This window comes from Pelophylax lessonae (genome assembly GCF_965119305.1).
Source record: "Pelophylax lessonae genome assembly, chromosome: 1".
NCBI lineage: Eukaryota > Metazoa > Chordata > Amphibia > Anura > Ranidae > Pelophylax > Pelophylax lessonae.
In genome coordinates this window covers 417,806,180-417,822,568 of record NC_138768.1, presented here as the reverse complement: position 1 = coordinate 417,822,568, position 16,389 = coordinate 417,806,180, and the positions used below count along the sequence as shown (strand labels likewise).

Genomic DNA, 16,389 nt, shown 5'->3' with positions numbered 1-16,389 from the left:
GAAATTGACGGATATAAACCTTCATAGGGTTTTCACACATATAATGCCTGCTGCTGAAACATCCACTAGGGTGTTGTTGGCATTGGACATTGAAAAGGCATTTGATTCGGTGGCCTGGCCCTACATGTCCTCGGTCCTTGAAGTCATGGGATTTGGTGCCCAATTCCGTAGTTGGATATACACTCTATATAAATGCCTAACTGCCCAGATTAAATTAGGTGGTGCCGTCGCCGCCCTTCTCTATTAAGAGGGGTACAAGACAGGGCTGCCCGCTATCACCGGCTCTATTTGCCTTGGTAATGGAACCGCTTGCCATGGCCCTTAGGAGAGCAGATGGAATTAAGGGTATTAGAGTGGGATCCATTGATGAAAAACTGGCACTATACACAGACGACCTTATACTTTTCCTAAAAGACCCAGGACCCTCCATTAGGGAGACTCTTGCCATTCTTTCTGGGTTCACCGCATGCTCAGGACTTAACCGGTTGCCAACCGCCGCAAGTACATATACTGCGGCTGTCAGCCCCGGGCAGGCAAAGTGACGTATGGGTACATCACTAGCCTGTCACTTGCTTGTGAGCCAATAGCGGGCGAGCTCGCGCCCGCGGAGGCGCGCGCCCACCCTGGCTCGTTCCCTAACAAGTCAGTGCGTGTGACCAGCGGACCCGATCTCCGCCGGTCACTCGCGATCGTTCGCCGTGAAGGGAGAAAGGCAGGCGGCTAATGTAAACAAAGCCGCCTGTCACTCTCCCCTGTGTAAAAATGGAGAGCACACGGTTCTACTATGTAGGACCGTTGATCTCTGTTCTTACACCAGTAGTCATGTCCAATCACAGTTAGAAACACGCCCCTAGGGACATACTAAACCCCTCCTTCCCTAATAAAGTTAACCCCTTCCCTGCCAATGTAATTTTTACAGTAACAGTGCATATTTATAGCACTGATTACTGTAGTAATTTCACTGGTACCCCCAAAAGTGTCAAAACTGTCAGTCAAGGGTCCGATCTGTCCGCAGCAACGTCGCAGTCCCGCAAAAAAAAACGCAGATCGCCGCCATTACTCGTTAAAAAAAAACAACAAAAAATGACAAAAATCTTTCCCTTAGTTAGTAAACGCAATAACTTTTGCGCAAACCAATCAAAATACGCTTATTGTGATTTTTTTTACCAAGCATATGCAGCAGAAAACAAATTGGCCAAAAATGTTAAAAAATTTTGATTTTTTACATTTTTTTTTGGGAATTTCATATAAAAAAATGTGAAAAATATTGTTATTTTTGCAAAATTGTCGCTCTTTTTTTGATTATAGCGCATTATCAAAAAATCGCACAGGTGATCAAATACCACCAAAAGAAAGCTCTGTTTGTGGGAAAAAAAGGACGTCAAATTCGTTTAGGTACAGCATCGCACGACCGCGCCATTGTCCGTTAAAATCTCGCAGTGCCGAATTGCAAAGAAACCCCTGGTCAGGAAAGGGGTAAAATCTTCCGGGGCTTAAGTGGTTAAAGTAAACTGGGATACGTCCCAAATTTTACCAATAGATAATGCAGCAAAAACCGTTATGGATCCAGACCTCCCCCTACAGTGGACCAACAAATACATATATCTCCGTCCACTTCTGACTATTACAACCTGAATTTGGAGCCCCGATACAAACAATGAAGACCAGGTTAAAGGCGTGAACGCACCTACCCCTTTCCCTCATTGGGCGAATTAATTTATTTAAAATGAAAAACTCCCAGCATTCCTTTATGTTCTCAGACATTCCCCAATCTGAATACCCAAAAAGATCTTTCGTTTGATTAATACCATTTTACTTACATTTCTTTGGGGCTCGGGTCAACCTAGATTTAAATTGACAGTACTACAAAGGGGGGAGGGTGGCCTCGCCTGCCCTGACTTATACAAATATTATTTGGCAGCTTTATTGTCTCATGCACATAATTGGCTGGTTTCAGATGAGTCCAATGCAGCAGTGGTGCTAGAGGCAGCTTCCCTTAACTCCTATGAGGCTCGGGTGCCCCATTCCCTCTAACGGAGGCCATAAGGGACGTTTTGAGGGCATGGTCTGTAGCTAGTTCATTGCATCCTACCCCCCGCCCCCCCCTCCAGGTCATGTTTACCCACACAATCCTCTTTGGTTTAATCCAAATCTTAATGTCATTCATGTCAATACCTGACCCTGGTGTTTGGGCATCCAAGGGCATTAAACTCTTGGAGCAGATATGCACCGGGGGCTGGTTACGGACGTTTGACGAACTAAAGGAGTTTTATAATGTTCCTAACCAGCACTTCTTTCAATATTTACAACTCAGGCATGCCTTTGACTCCCAGTTTGAAAACTCTTGGGTGGCCTTTTACACATCTTCTCTTGAGGACCTACTCAGGGGGGAGAATCTCTGACCAAGCCCTTATCAAATATTTATAAAAATTTACTGCCCAATCTACAAGTGGGGTTGGAAACTCTCAGGACCAGGTGGACGGAGGACTACCCAACACTTGAGGGGGAGGATTGGGAGGATATTTGGGAATACCCCTTCTCCTGCTTGGTCTCCTCTAGAGACAAATTAATTCAATTTAAAAACCTGCACAGGGTCGACTTCATACCCTCACGACTACATAAAATATTTCCTTCACTACCTGACTCCTGCTGAAGATGTTCTTCCCAGCCGACAGATTTTATACATATCTTTTGGTCCTGTCCGCACATTGGACAGTACTGGTCTGCAGTCACAGCAGGGCCATCTTACTGAATGGGGACGCTGGACAGTTGCCCGGGGCCCCACTTTCCCAGGGGGCCCCACCTGCTCAGTGACCCAGCCCCAGCCAAGCATTAGTCTCGATTCCCGTGTGCATCCTGCCACCAAACTTAGCAGATGGCATGTGCCTGTGGGCCCTGCATTGCTGTCAAGTCACTTGGGCCATGGGGGGGAGCTCACAACTGCAGGAATGTTTGTCCGCCTCCACGGGTACAGGCACACACAAGACAGTCGAGTCTGACTCACATCCGTGTGTGTGTTCACCGGACCCAGCTGCCGAACTTGGAAGCTGTCATTAGCCTTGCACTGCTGTACCAATAAATAAAGCCTTATTGATAATTTGCATTTTTATTCTCGTGGGTGATAGGTGTGGGCAGGGCCCCAGTGCACTGCATTGCCCGGGGCCCTTTAATGCTCTTCAGATTCCACTGAGTCACAGCATTCATATTATCAGTCACCACAGTTCATGTGCTACTTACAATGAAAGTGTGTCTGCAGGGACTTGTGGAACCCTTGGCTTTTGGTGGTACAGTTAAAACACTTCTGGGCCTGCTACTATATTATACACGCAAGTCTATTGTTTTGCGTTGGAAATCCTCGAATGCACCATCACTAAATTACTGGAAACAATTGGTAAACGAGGCACTCCCACTTTACAAAATGATCTACCTTTCTCGAGGTTGTATCAAAAAAATTCCATAGGAGGAGTTTGAAGCCTCCTCTACTAACGCAGACTCAATAGATGAATAACTAGAATATAATCCCTTATTCAACGATGACTATTGAGATCTCATGGATATGCTCTGGATGATAACAAACCACCTAGATATTAGGATTCTGAATTTATGTCTAGTCCCTTAGGTTTAGTTGTATTTACCGTGAAAGCATACAATTCTATGCATTATACAATGTACTGACCTCAATACAATTCTAAAAGTACCGACACATAGAAAGGGGTTTAATTTTTTCACTTTTCTTTTTTTTTTCTCTTCTTGTTTTTGTTACTGTTGTTTTTCTTAAACCTGGGAATGCCCGATAGGCTGTTTTGTACGATCTTATAAAACCTGAAATAAAAATAATTTAAAAAAAAAGGGGGAATTTACATTGATGCAGTTGTTACACATTCCACACCATGTTCTTCTAAAGCAATTATCGACTGCACCGACAAAGAGGAAAAGAGCGGTGCAATGCTGATCTCATAGTCTGGTAAATATTTTACAGCATGTTTACTTTCACATTACGTGTCAACAAGAAAAAAAAAGTTAAACCTTGTTATTATTAACTTTCAGAGACACAGATACCTTGCTCCATTGTGCCACAGACTTACAATGAAAATGACCTCAGAATGATTATTTTCTTCATTTTCAGCAAAGGGAAGTGAACATCTTCGGCCTTTCCTCATTAATAGAACTGCCCTCCACTACAGCTCTGCATATGTTACACAAAACGATATTATGGACTTCAGTAATGAAAGGTAAATTCTTTTCAGCCATAAATAACACTCCAGTATACTATACTGTATACATGTATAACCATTTAGGTTTAGGTTTTTTTCTTATTATATGTTTTCATTGTATTTTATGCATTAATAAGGATAATAAGCAGTAATGATAGCTATATGAATTTGCAGTAGTAAATTACACCAAGTTAATTCACTATTTGCCTTTGGTAGATATCAAATCATTTCATGTTCATTGAGATTCCTGCTAATATGATATTGTTCGATGCTATGTCATTTATTGTCAATACACTTACTTTGAAGGGGCATTAACTTTAAATTTGAGAGCTCAAACAAGCAGCAAAATGGACGCTTTTCCCAATATAGAACCCTCTTTCCCAGATTTCACCTCTATTGCTCTTTAAGTGATGCAAAAAGGACCCAGTCACAAAACTGGTTAGTGGGGGTAATCCTTCACTGACTCACCCCAGAGGGGGTGTGTGGAACCTATGGGGGTAGAACCATAAGAAACCAAATGGAATGGAAGTAGCCATTCAGAAGATAAGGCGATACTCACATGGTGTGGAAGGTAAAAAAGAAAAACTTTATTCAAAAATTGAAGATTAATAACACACAGTCACACGTATCTGCGAACACAGTCACAAGACATGGGATAAACATAATTAAAAGAGCATCCCGATGACAGTGCAGGTGAATAAATGCAAGGGATATGTCACTCACAGCTGTGAAATAAACAAATATCAGAACTCCCACTATGCTGTAAAAACCACAATAGCAATATAGTAGTTGCCATGAATTGGATGGCTTGAAGTCAACTTGAAACGTGAGTTGAGAACAACTGTAATAAGTATATCACACTTCAAAAAGTTAGATTCTGATGTCGCAGGTGTGGATCACTTTTCAAAGTGCTATATTTCTGATAAGGCATCATGAGCTGATCCCATTAATCAGCATAGTAAGAGGACACACCTGATAAAACATTTGCTGGTGTAAATACAAAGTCCATCCAAAAGGAAATCCTAATGGGCCATACACACTATACAATTGTCTTTAGATTTTTTCCTTTAGATTTACCAAAACCACATAATATGAGGTCAAATCGAAACACATTCAATTTGTATGCAATCAGGCAGGCCCTGCACTACATAGCTGAAGGTAAGCTAAAGGAAATCTAACAACAAAAGTTGTATAATGTGTATCCAGCTTTATTTTCCTATGGGTGGAATTCTGCCTCTCTTAAGCTGGATACGTATACACTATACAACTTTTGTTGTTAGATTTCCTTTAGATTTAAGCCCCGTACACAAGCACCGATTGTTGGCCGTAAATTTTCGGCCAACGTCCGATCGGCCGATTGTCGGCTTGTTAGTATGATGCTTCCGACAACCAACTGCGACTTTTCGGCCGAAAAAATCTGGCGTGCATGCTATAAAATTTTTGTTGGCCATCACCAGAACGGCCGATTGTTTGTCAGTCAGTACAGATTTCGGCCGACAAAAGCCGGATGAGCAAGACTGGGCATGCTCAGAGAAGAAAAAACACACGAAAAGTAGACCAGAACATGACATCACTTCTGCAGTTGGTTGTTGTTGGCCGACAAAATTTGTGTGCAGTCTAGAGCACATTTCAACCAACACAACAACACTGGACAAAAGACGGCCGACAATCGGTGCGTGTGTACGAGGCCTTACCTTCAACTATGTAGTACAAGGGCCTGCCTGATTGCATACAAATTGAAAGTGTTTAGATTTGACCTCATATTATATGGTTTGGTAAATCTAAAGGAAAAAATCTAAAGACAATTGTATGGTATGTATGGCCCATTAGACTAACTATAGGTGAATGGAAAAACAATATATTGCACTGATAACTGGTATTCCAATCAAGTAGTATAATAAATCGAAATTCAAACACACATCCACCTTTTTTTTTTTTGTTTTTTACCTTCCACACAGCGTGGGTATCACCTTATCTTGTGAATGGTTACTCTATAAGTGATGCAGCTAGTCCATTGAAACAACAGCCTATAACATTATTAGTCATGATATGTAGAGCACTTAGGGTCACCAGTTGTATAAAGTTCAAGCTCTCTGCACATTTCATGAAAGTTCACATGGTAAGAGCCAATACAATGTTTATATTTAGTTTAAAATAATATATGCAATATAAATTAACATTTATATTTTCTCTTTTTCTGAATTTTCAAGTAGCCTTGTCACCACAGGGTATGTTTGTAAGTTTAGGTACCTAAAAAGTCCACTTAAATCTTTTTTCTTTGTCGTACATTTCATTGGAGTATTTATGGGGCTGTCAATTAGAGACCAGAAACTCCCAGGAAAAAAACAAAAACAAAACACCAGCCCTGTTAAAGAGTAGAGTGCTTTTGAAAAAAAAATCACATACATGTTATACTTACCTCCTTTGTGCAGTTGGTTTTGCATAGAGCAGCCTGGATCCTCCTTTTCTCGGTTCCCTCTTCCCTGCTCCTGGCCCCCTCCCTCCTGTCGAGTGCCCCCACAGCAAGCAGCTTTCTATGGGGGCACCCGACCTGAGCTGCAGCTCCATGTGTTCATTCACACATGGAGCTTCCGTTCGGCCTGCCCCCTCTCTCCTGATTGGCTAACTGACTTTGATTGACAGCCGCGGGAGCTAATAGCACCATAGCTGTGCCTCAGCCAATCAGGAGGGAGAATCCCGGATGGCCGAGGGACTCGCTGAACAGAGAGGGGGCTCAGGTAAATATTAGGAGGTGCTGAGAAGGCTGCTTAACACAGAAGGCTTTTTATCTAAATGCATAGAATGCATTAAGGTTAAAAACCTTCTGACTTTACAACTCCTTTAAAATTTCCTTTCCGATGACCCATGTCTTTTTTAGACCCCTTTCATATCAGGGTGTTTTGACATGTCCAATCGCATGCCAAATTTCAGGCAATTGCCAGAAAAGGCACCTTCCGAATTGGGGCAACACCGACTTTGCGGCGCCGCACCATTTTACAAAAGTAGTACCTGCACTACTTTTGACGACTTCGGGGGCAATTTCAATAGACATCTGTGCATGAACTCGCACAGATGTCTTTCAAATCCCCCCCTGAACTCGCAATAAAATGTGGGTTTGAAATCGTGCGAGTTCAGCTGAACTCACACGATTTCAAACCCGCCCCAAATGTGAACAAGGGCTTAGACTCCTTAGAGCTTCCCAGACACTGCAGGTACTAGGACACCTATCAGGTTTTATTGCTGTCTGTGAATCTGTTAGGGAGAATCACCTTCTTTATTTGACCATTATCAGTATAAAACTAAAAGCAAATTCCAAGTTTTGAGTTGTTATCGGAACGGGAAGGGAGAAATCTTTCAATGGGTACATAAGTTCTGGCTCATACCAGGGATTTTCTTCAATTTAGAGTGATTTCCTCTAACTTCCTGTTGTGGCTATGGGACAGGAGATGAATAGAAATTTCCCCAATGGGACAGAGATGACAAAAAAAGTAACAGGGGTTATAAACCTCCATAATTCTGTCCAAAAAGGAAAAAAGGTTTTTTCTTTAGTTGTACTTTAATGTTCAGTTTTCATTGGAACAGACGCTTATGATATGAACCAATTACTATCTACTTTTTTAGTAAAGCCGGCTCAGTTGATAAATAAAAACAAGCTGGATGCATTCCTAAATGTACATTATGTAACTGAATATTAACATTTATAAAAAAAAATGACATCGGAATTTGGTAATCCAGGGAATATCTGATTGCCTTAGTGGACCAGGACCGTATTGGAGCATGCTTCATAAGGGTTTTTTTTTTTTTTTTTTTTGCCTTCCTTTTTATTGGCTGTGGGTATAGGATTATGTATATAAAAGTTGTCTACCTGCAGGTAGGTACATACAGACCCTTTCCCCCCAGCCTGGGACTTGACTGTGAATGGAGAAGCAGCACAGGTGAGCTTTTTTCTCTGTCACCCTGCTCTTTCCATCTATCGGTTTGCTTTTTGCTTGTTACCTACATTACTTCCCTTAAAGTGTGAAAAAATGAATGAGGGCATACCGAGACACGTGAGACATTTGATCACGTTTATATTTACAGCAGCTAGGATTTCTATTGCACAATCCTGGAAGTCCCCCACAATCCCTCTTTTCGTCTCTTCTTTTTAGACATTGTTAGTACTTCTAAATAATTGTTGGTCCGGTGCAACCTCATCACTAGATAAATGGTGAGGGGTTTTGAGGAGGCCTACTGAGTAAAATAGGTTGATGTTTATCTCATGTTAAGATATAGATAGAAAAAAAAATGGGTTTTGTTCTTATTGCGGGTTGGGGATCTTTTATTCAGAGGCCTTGTTCCTTGAGGAACATGTTCAGGTAGTTCACACCCTGTCACAGATCCATGTAAATTATGGCTTAGCTATCTAAATTCATAATGGGTTACTTATGGGTTTTATGCTACTGATTGATAATATCATATCTTTTGTAACTGGTACTATACACTGCGATGGGCCAAAGAAAATTATTGTACTGTTTTTGAACTTACCTGTTCTTTTGAAAACTTCAATAAAAATTATTGAAAAGGTAAAAATAATAAATGTAGAGATGCATTCAATTTGATCTCCAGGCACATAAACTTTCATTTAAATATATTTTTTTCTAGTTCAATACTTTTATTGAGTTTTATAAAACAGCCATACAGCAAGTTACAAAACAAAAACAGAAGTAGAAATACTGTTATTGTTACAGAAGTATTATAAGTGCCCGTTCACATACGAGCGACGCTACTTCCCGGGGCGACCTCCGAGATCGCGGTGCGAGCAGCGCGCCGCGACCTCGGAGCGGCCGCCACGGACTTCATATCATTGAAGTCTATGGCGGTCGCCTCCTGGTCGCCCCAAAGAAGCTCCGGACCCTTTTTCTAAGTCGGAGCGACTTGTGTCGCTCCTATTAGAACGGGTCCGCAGCTTCCCTATCGACCTACGGCAACCTGTGAGGCGACCAGGTCGCCTCACAGGTCGCCCTAATGTGAACGGGGACTTAATGTTATACTGTATAGTGAAGTTTGCACAAAAGGAAGGAACAAAAGAAAAAGGTAGAATTATTAATATGATATTCTGAGATATTAAGATTTTGAGAAGGTATTCAGAACATGGCTGTGGGGGAAAAAAAAAAGGAAAAGGAAGAAATCAGCAGGGTGTGGGTAGGGTAAAGTGGGTAAAGAAGAGGGCATCGAGAATAAAACTTGTACCACAAAAGTTAATACAAAGTAAATAAAATATAAGTCTTAACTACCAAGCATTCAGAACCTGTTCCTCAAAACCCGGTGATAGGCCATGTTTAATCCAAGGGTCCCAAATGCTTATAAAAGTACTAAATTTATCGCAATCCATGGCTTCCATTTTTGCATGTAATAATGCATTATTCATCCTATGTTTAACTTCTACAAGATTCAAAGTTGTAGTCTTCCAAGCTTTGGCTATGGTTTGTTTAGCGGCATTAAGAAGCTGAAGGCATAATTTGAATTGTTTTCATGTCAGGCATGCAGGTTTTAAATTTAAAATGGCTATCACCGAATCTGGAGTAATATCTATTTCAAACATTTTAGATGCTAGAGAGAATATTTCTTTCCAAAAAACTGTAGCAATTGAGCAATTCCACCATATATGAACATGTGTACCTATTTCCGTACAACCTCTAAAACAAAAGGCCGAATAGTTTGGTGTGGACTTGGCGATTCTAGCTGGTACCAAGTACCATTATGAAAGAACCTTGTATGATGATTCAATTGCGATAATATTTGAAGAAGAAGATTTCGTTACAGACCAGATTTCAGACCATTCTGATTGGTTAAGTGTACGGCCAAGGTCTGTTTCCCATTTCCCGACATAGTTTGGTGTATCTACGTCTGGATTGTTATGGCGGTATGATTCTTTTGGATTTTAGGTGCTGAAAGCGGTACCATTATTTTGCATGTAATTCTTGTGAATGAGCAGCCCAAACCAACTGTATACATTTATTATATATATATATATATATATATATATATATATATAATGTATACAGTTGGTTTGGGCTGCTCATTCACAAGAATTACGTATATATATATATATATATATATATATATATATATATATATATATATATATATATACATATATATATATATATATATATATACTGTGTATGTATATATATATATATATATATATATATATATATATGTATATATAGATATATACATATATTTACATTAAAAGTACAGTAAAACTGCAGGAAAGGGCACTGGGGGGCAATGTAATGTGATTTTATTTTATTTTGAATGGTATCAGTGTGTTTGGTGTGTTTTACATTTGAATTTGCCGCCGGTTCCACCCCCCGGCAGACGTCACGTCGCCGGAGACGGAAGCCGGGGCTCGCAGACGATCGGGAGGAAGCTCCGCCGCCGCATACCGCCCGCATTCTTCGCTGGATCCCGGAGAAAAGGTAAGTAAAACCTCTTCCAGGATCCAGCGATCTTCCTAGCGGTACCCCGAGTGTGGCTCGGGGTTACCGCTTTTGGCTCTAAAATCTAACCCCGAGTCACGCTCGGGAATTCCGCTAGGAAGGTTAAGCAATTGAGAATATAGGCTAGAAATTAGACCTCTGGAGTGTGGGTTGTTGATACAGATACGCTCAAATTGAGAGAGCTGGTACCATTTGTCATAAATTGGGTATAGAAATTTTTTATTTGGAGATATCGAAAAAGTTCTGAATGTGGTAAATTATGTGATTCACAAAGTTCAGGAAAACTTAAGATAGAAGAGCTAGAGACCAGATTAAATAGCCTTGACAGGCCTGACCTAGACCATGCCTGAAATGAATTCGGGAATTCCCAAGCCGGATAAAAGGCTGGATTTCTCAGAATAGTTTGTAGTGGATTGTGTGTAGACTGTAAATTATAATTAGTCTTTAGTCTATCCCATAAAGAGAGAGAATGCTTGGTAATTGGATTAGTAATATGTTTTCGATCTGATGGTTGTAACCATAAGAGATTGGAAACTGAAATGGGGTCACATTCGATAGATACTATCATAACCCATAAGGGAATTTCAGTAGTGGCATGATACTTACTTAGTTAATTGTGCATATTGCGCAGCTTTGTAATATGTGTCAAAATTGGGGAGACCCGGTCCACCCCTTGTTTTGGGGAGAATCAATGTGGATTCGGGCAATCTAGGTTTGATTGAACCCCAGGTGAATTTAATTATTTTACGTTGTAAGATTCGAAGAAAATGTGCAGGTATATGAATTGGCAGGACCCTAAATAAATATAAAAATTTGGGTAGAATAACCATTTTGATTGCATTTATCTTCACAAACCACGACAATGGAAGTGATGCCCATTTCATCAGTAGTTCAGTAACTTTTTTCAATAATGGAGTAAAGTTGGCTGCATAAAGATCAGAATGGTTGGGAGTAAATTTTATACCCAAAAATGGAATGTGCTTCAAAGACCATGAAAATGGTAACGCATTCTGCGCTAAATTTAACTCAGATTCACTCAATGAGATATTAAGGGCCGTGGATTTTTGAAAATTTATATTTAGTCCTGAAATAGCAGCGAATTTGTTAAGGGTAGCAATGAGATTAGGGACTGATATATGGGGAGATGATAGAAAAAGAAGAATGTAATCTGCAAATAAACACAACTTATGATGGTGACCACCTAGTTCTATACCAGAAATTGAGGGATTACTTATAATACTGTGTGCTAGAGGTTCTATGAGAAGGGCAAATAAGAGAGGGGAGAGAGGGCACCCCTGACGCGTGCCTCTCTCTATGTTATAAATATATTTTTTTAATGGCAGTGTGCACCAATGGCCCTTGGCCTTGGTTACTACCTTGTAAAAGTAGTGGAGACATCATCTGCATGCAAACTTTGCAGAGCTCTGGGCATTCTCACCAACTACAAGATGCCAGTAGAAAATTACAGGGGGTGGAGACAAGACCAGTCACTCTGCAGAAAGAAAAAAGCAGCAGTGACTGGTCTTTATTACAGGTAAGTTCTGCAAGTTTCATACTGGATTAGCACACAGACCTAGAAGAAATTTATAAAGATTAATGTAAGAATACACATCTCTTGTATTTATACGATAATTGCTTATCCTGGAGTTTAGCATTAATGTCTATCTTTTATATGTCTGGTGGTTTCGCTTCAAATCAACAAATGTAAATACTAAATGTACAGCTTGGAAAACCACTAAAGTCAATAGGCTTCCATAGTCTCATCATCCAGGCTTACATAAATGATGTTAGATGATGCATATACTGTATGTATTGAATATATACTTAAACTAAAAACAAAAGTTATCATAGTGAGCAAGGTAAAATGTTCACTTATCTGTCAAGCCCTTGACATGTCTTACATGTTTATTCCTAATATCTGTACCTTTAGTCCAGCCTATTATAACGTTTCTACAACAAAGGAACCCTTGAAAATGTTTCAGGTATCAGGGAACCCCTGCTAAAAATGATTATATCAACCGCTATAGATACATTAGCATGATCAGTAAGAATTAGGGGTTGATTTGCTAAAACTGGAGAGTGCAAAATCTGGTGCAGCTGTGCATGGTAACCAATCAACAATAAGCCTCGTACACACACATCAGATTATTAGATGATTTTTCGTCCGTTTTATGTTGCATGCTAGTCTCATATGGAAAGTGAAGTTACTCAACATACGAAAATGCTTGTACGGCAGAATTGAACTTCAGAAGTGACGTCATTGAATTGTTTTTTATGTTTTTTTTTCATTTCCAAGCATGCCTAGTCTTGCTCTTACGATTTTTTTTAGACGAAAACTGCACTAACTAAATGAAAATCGGACATTGTGTTCACGTACGATAAAAATTTTATACAAAAAGTGGTCACTTCCCCCACTTTTAACTCGTCTAAACTGCAAGAAGCACTGTAAGGGCAAACGCATGTCAAAAAAGCCAAGGAATTTCCAGTCACAACTTACCAACCAGCCTGCGACCAACTGAATTAACCTGTCTAACAGTATGCGTTAAAAACAGGGGTTTAGTTGCACACATTTGCAAATACATGCATAAGCTGCGTGCCCCGGCAAGGCACCCTGATATCTGCAGACCCTAACTCTACACACAGTACAGTGGGAGCACATGTATTCTGAGGACAAGCAGACTAAGGGCATGGATTACTGAAACCATGTCCTGTGGTCTGATGAGACCAAGATAAACTTATTTGGTTCAGATGGTGTCAAGTGTATGTGGCAGCAACCAGGTGAGGAGTACAAAGACAAGTGTGTCTTGCCTACAGTCAAGCATGGTGGTGGGAGCGTCGTGGTCTGGGGCTGCATGAGTGCTGCTGGCACTGGGGAGCTACAGTTCATTGAGAGAACCATGAATGCCAACATGTACTGTGACATACTGAAGCAGAGCATGATCTCCTCCCTTCGGAGACTGGGCTGCAGGGCAGTATTCAAAAATGATAACGACCCCAAACACACCTCCAAGATGACCACTGTCCTGCTAAAGAAGCTGAGGGTAAAGGTGATGGACTGGCCAAGCATGTCTCCAGACCTAAACCCTATTGAGCATCTGTGGGGCATCCTCAAACGGAAGGTAATGGAGCGCAAGGTCTCCAACATCCACCAGCTCCGTGATGTTGTCATTGAGGAGTGGAAGAGGACTCCAGTGGCAACCTGTGAAGCTCTGGAGAACTCCATGCCCAAGAGGGTTAAGGGAGTGCTGGAAAATAATGGTGGTCACACAAAATATTGACACTTTGGACCCAATTTGGACATTTGCACTTAGGGGTGTACTCACTTTTGTTGCCAGTGGTTAAGACATTAAGGACTGTGTGTTGAGTTATTTTGAGGGGACAGCAAATATACACTGTTATACAAGCTGTACACTCATTACTACTACTTTACATTGTTGCAAAGTGTAATTTCTTCAGTGTTCATTTACAAAAATGTGAGGGGTGTACTCACTTTTGTGAGATACTGTACATAGTGTGGGCACTGATAGTATCGGTATCAGTGTAACCCTAATAGAAACCCCTGGAGTAACCCAGGTTGAGAATGGCTGCTTAGTGTGTCCATGAAATTGTATGTACCGGAAAAATAAATGTTTACTTAACATAGATAAACAATAGAGAACATGAATAATCATAACTGACATTTACTACCTAACAATATTTGTACAAGAAGTCAGATAAAGTTCTAAAAGTTCAGCTTTGTTATCTGCAGTTACAACGTAGTTTATTTTATGACACATATGTCACATTTTGATCCTACTGCCTGTATGTTACAGCATCAGATGAAACAGCTCATAGACAGATTGGATCTAAGGATTCATGCAGTGTATGTCATGTTCTGATCCTATCATCTCTATGTTGCAGCATATTTTCAAACCATAGAAAAACAGTGCAGCGCTAAAATAATTCCAACATTTGATAAATAAACAAAAGTATGAAATGTAAATGCATATAAACAATTAATTGTTAAAAAAAAGATGATATACAATCATAAAATCATAATTGTTAAACATATAGGCTAAAATAAACATGTCTATAGAAGCAGAGGCACAGAAAACAGTCCTCCTCATAACTCCATGTAAGAAAACACAACAGGTGAAGGGGGAGTGTATGATGATGAACCAGAGAGATGACCCAAAAATTACCAGAGGTGAATGACCACTAAATTATAACAAAAGCAAAAAACAAAAGCAAGAAAGCTCTTCCATAGTGTAGTATAAATAACCAAGTTATTGGTAGGAATAAAAATTTGCACTTACAAGATTCAGAGATTAAAGTCAGCATCAAACACAATCCAAACATTTGGTAGAGATTTGAGGTGTTCCTTTGGGCTTCCCTCGGGGCTCACTCGAACATCAACCAATCAGGATGACGTGAGGACGTCACCGTCATAGCACCCACCCTACGTGTTTCGTCACAAAACGTCATCTGCGGATAAGGTCACCTTGGCCTATCCCCAGATGATGTTCTTTGTGTTGAAACTCATAGGGCGGGGCCTACGACGGGGATGTCATCAGGTGATCCTATTCTGATTGGTTGATGTTCAAGTGAGCCCAGAGAGAAGCCTGTAGGAACACCACAAATCTCTGCCAAATGTTTGGATTGTGTTTTTATGCTGATTTTAATCTCAAAATCTCAGGGGGAAGCCCGAAGGAACACCACAAATCTCTGCCAAATGTTCATCATCATGCACTCTTGTGGTGTTTTCTGACATGGAGTTAGAAGGAGGACTTTTCTCTGTGCATCTGATCCTTTGGACATCTTTCTTTTAGCCTATATCCTTTTCAACATTTACGATTTTATAATTGTATATCATCTTTTGTTTAACAATTATTTGTTTATATACCTTTTAAATGCAATACTTTTGTTTATTTATCATATGTTGGAATTATTTTAGAGCTGCACTGTTTTTCTGTTATCTGTTTGGAGTGCGTATCTTGACTCTGAGGCTCGGTTCACACCTGTGCGATGCGGGAACGCTGCGAATATGCAGCGTGTTTCCACATCGCATCCGAACATCTGGCAGTTCACACTGCCATATGCGATACGCAGGGGGTGTCAATTAAAAGTTAATGACACCCCCAGTTTGATTGCATATCGCAGTACACACAGAATCGGATCGCACAAGTGTGAACAACTGTGCGATCCGATTTTGATGTGGCTCAAAAAAATGCCTCCTGTGCGTCTTTGGTGCGGATGCAGTGCAAATTCAGCCATACAAAGTGTATGGCTGAAATTCGCACCGCACAGGAGATCGCATGTAATGAAGGAGCAGTGCGCTCCGAATTACATGCGATCTCCGCAGCCGCACAAGTGTGAACTGGCACTTAGTGCTGGCAGCTTTCTCTTTCACTCTAGCGCAGCGTTTTATTCTTTTTATTTGTTGGTTGTATATTGTCAGACCAGACAACATTTGTAGTGTTCAGTTGTCCTCTTTTGAAGATCTCGTGCCCACTGAATTAGCTAACAAGTGTGGAACCTGGTGTGATCTTCTATTGCTGTAGTCCTTCCTCCTGAAGATTCAGTGGGGTTTATTTACTAAAGGCAAATAGATTGTGCACTTTGCAAAGTTCAGTTGCTCCAGAGCTAAGTAAATGAGCAGAAGCTCTAAAGACTTCCATCATCCAATCATGTGCAAGCAAAAATGCTGTTTT

General features: G+C 40.5%; 1 protein-coding gene across 2 annotated transcripts in view; it reads left to right on the top strand.

Moving 5' to 3' along the window:
• Positions 1–4,058: 4,058 nt before the first annotated feature.
• The window catches only part of LOC309544890 (stimulated by retinoic acid gene 6 protein-like), a 102,023-nt gene continuing 89,692 nt past the window's right edge, over positions 4,059–16,389 (top strand). For both annotated transcript variants that reach the window (XM_082243895.1, XM_082243894.1), the window contains exon 1: positions 4,059–4,232. Coding sequence is in view for 1 of the 2 variants with exons in the window: in XM_082243894.1 (XP_082100020.1) it covers positions 4,213–4,232 (20 nt within the window). In the remaining variant the exon portion in view is untranslated. The remainder of the gene's footprint in view (positions 4,233–16,389) is intronic.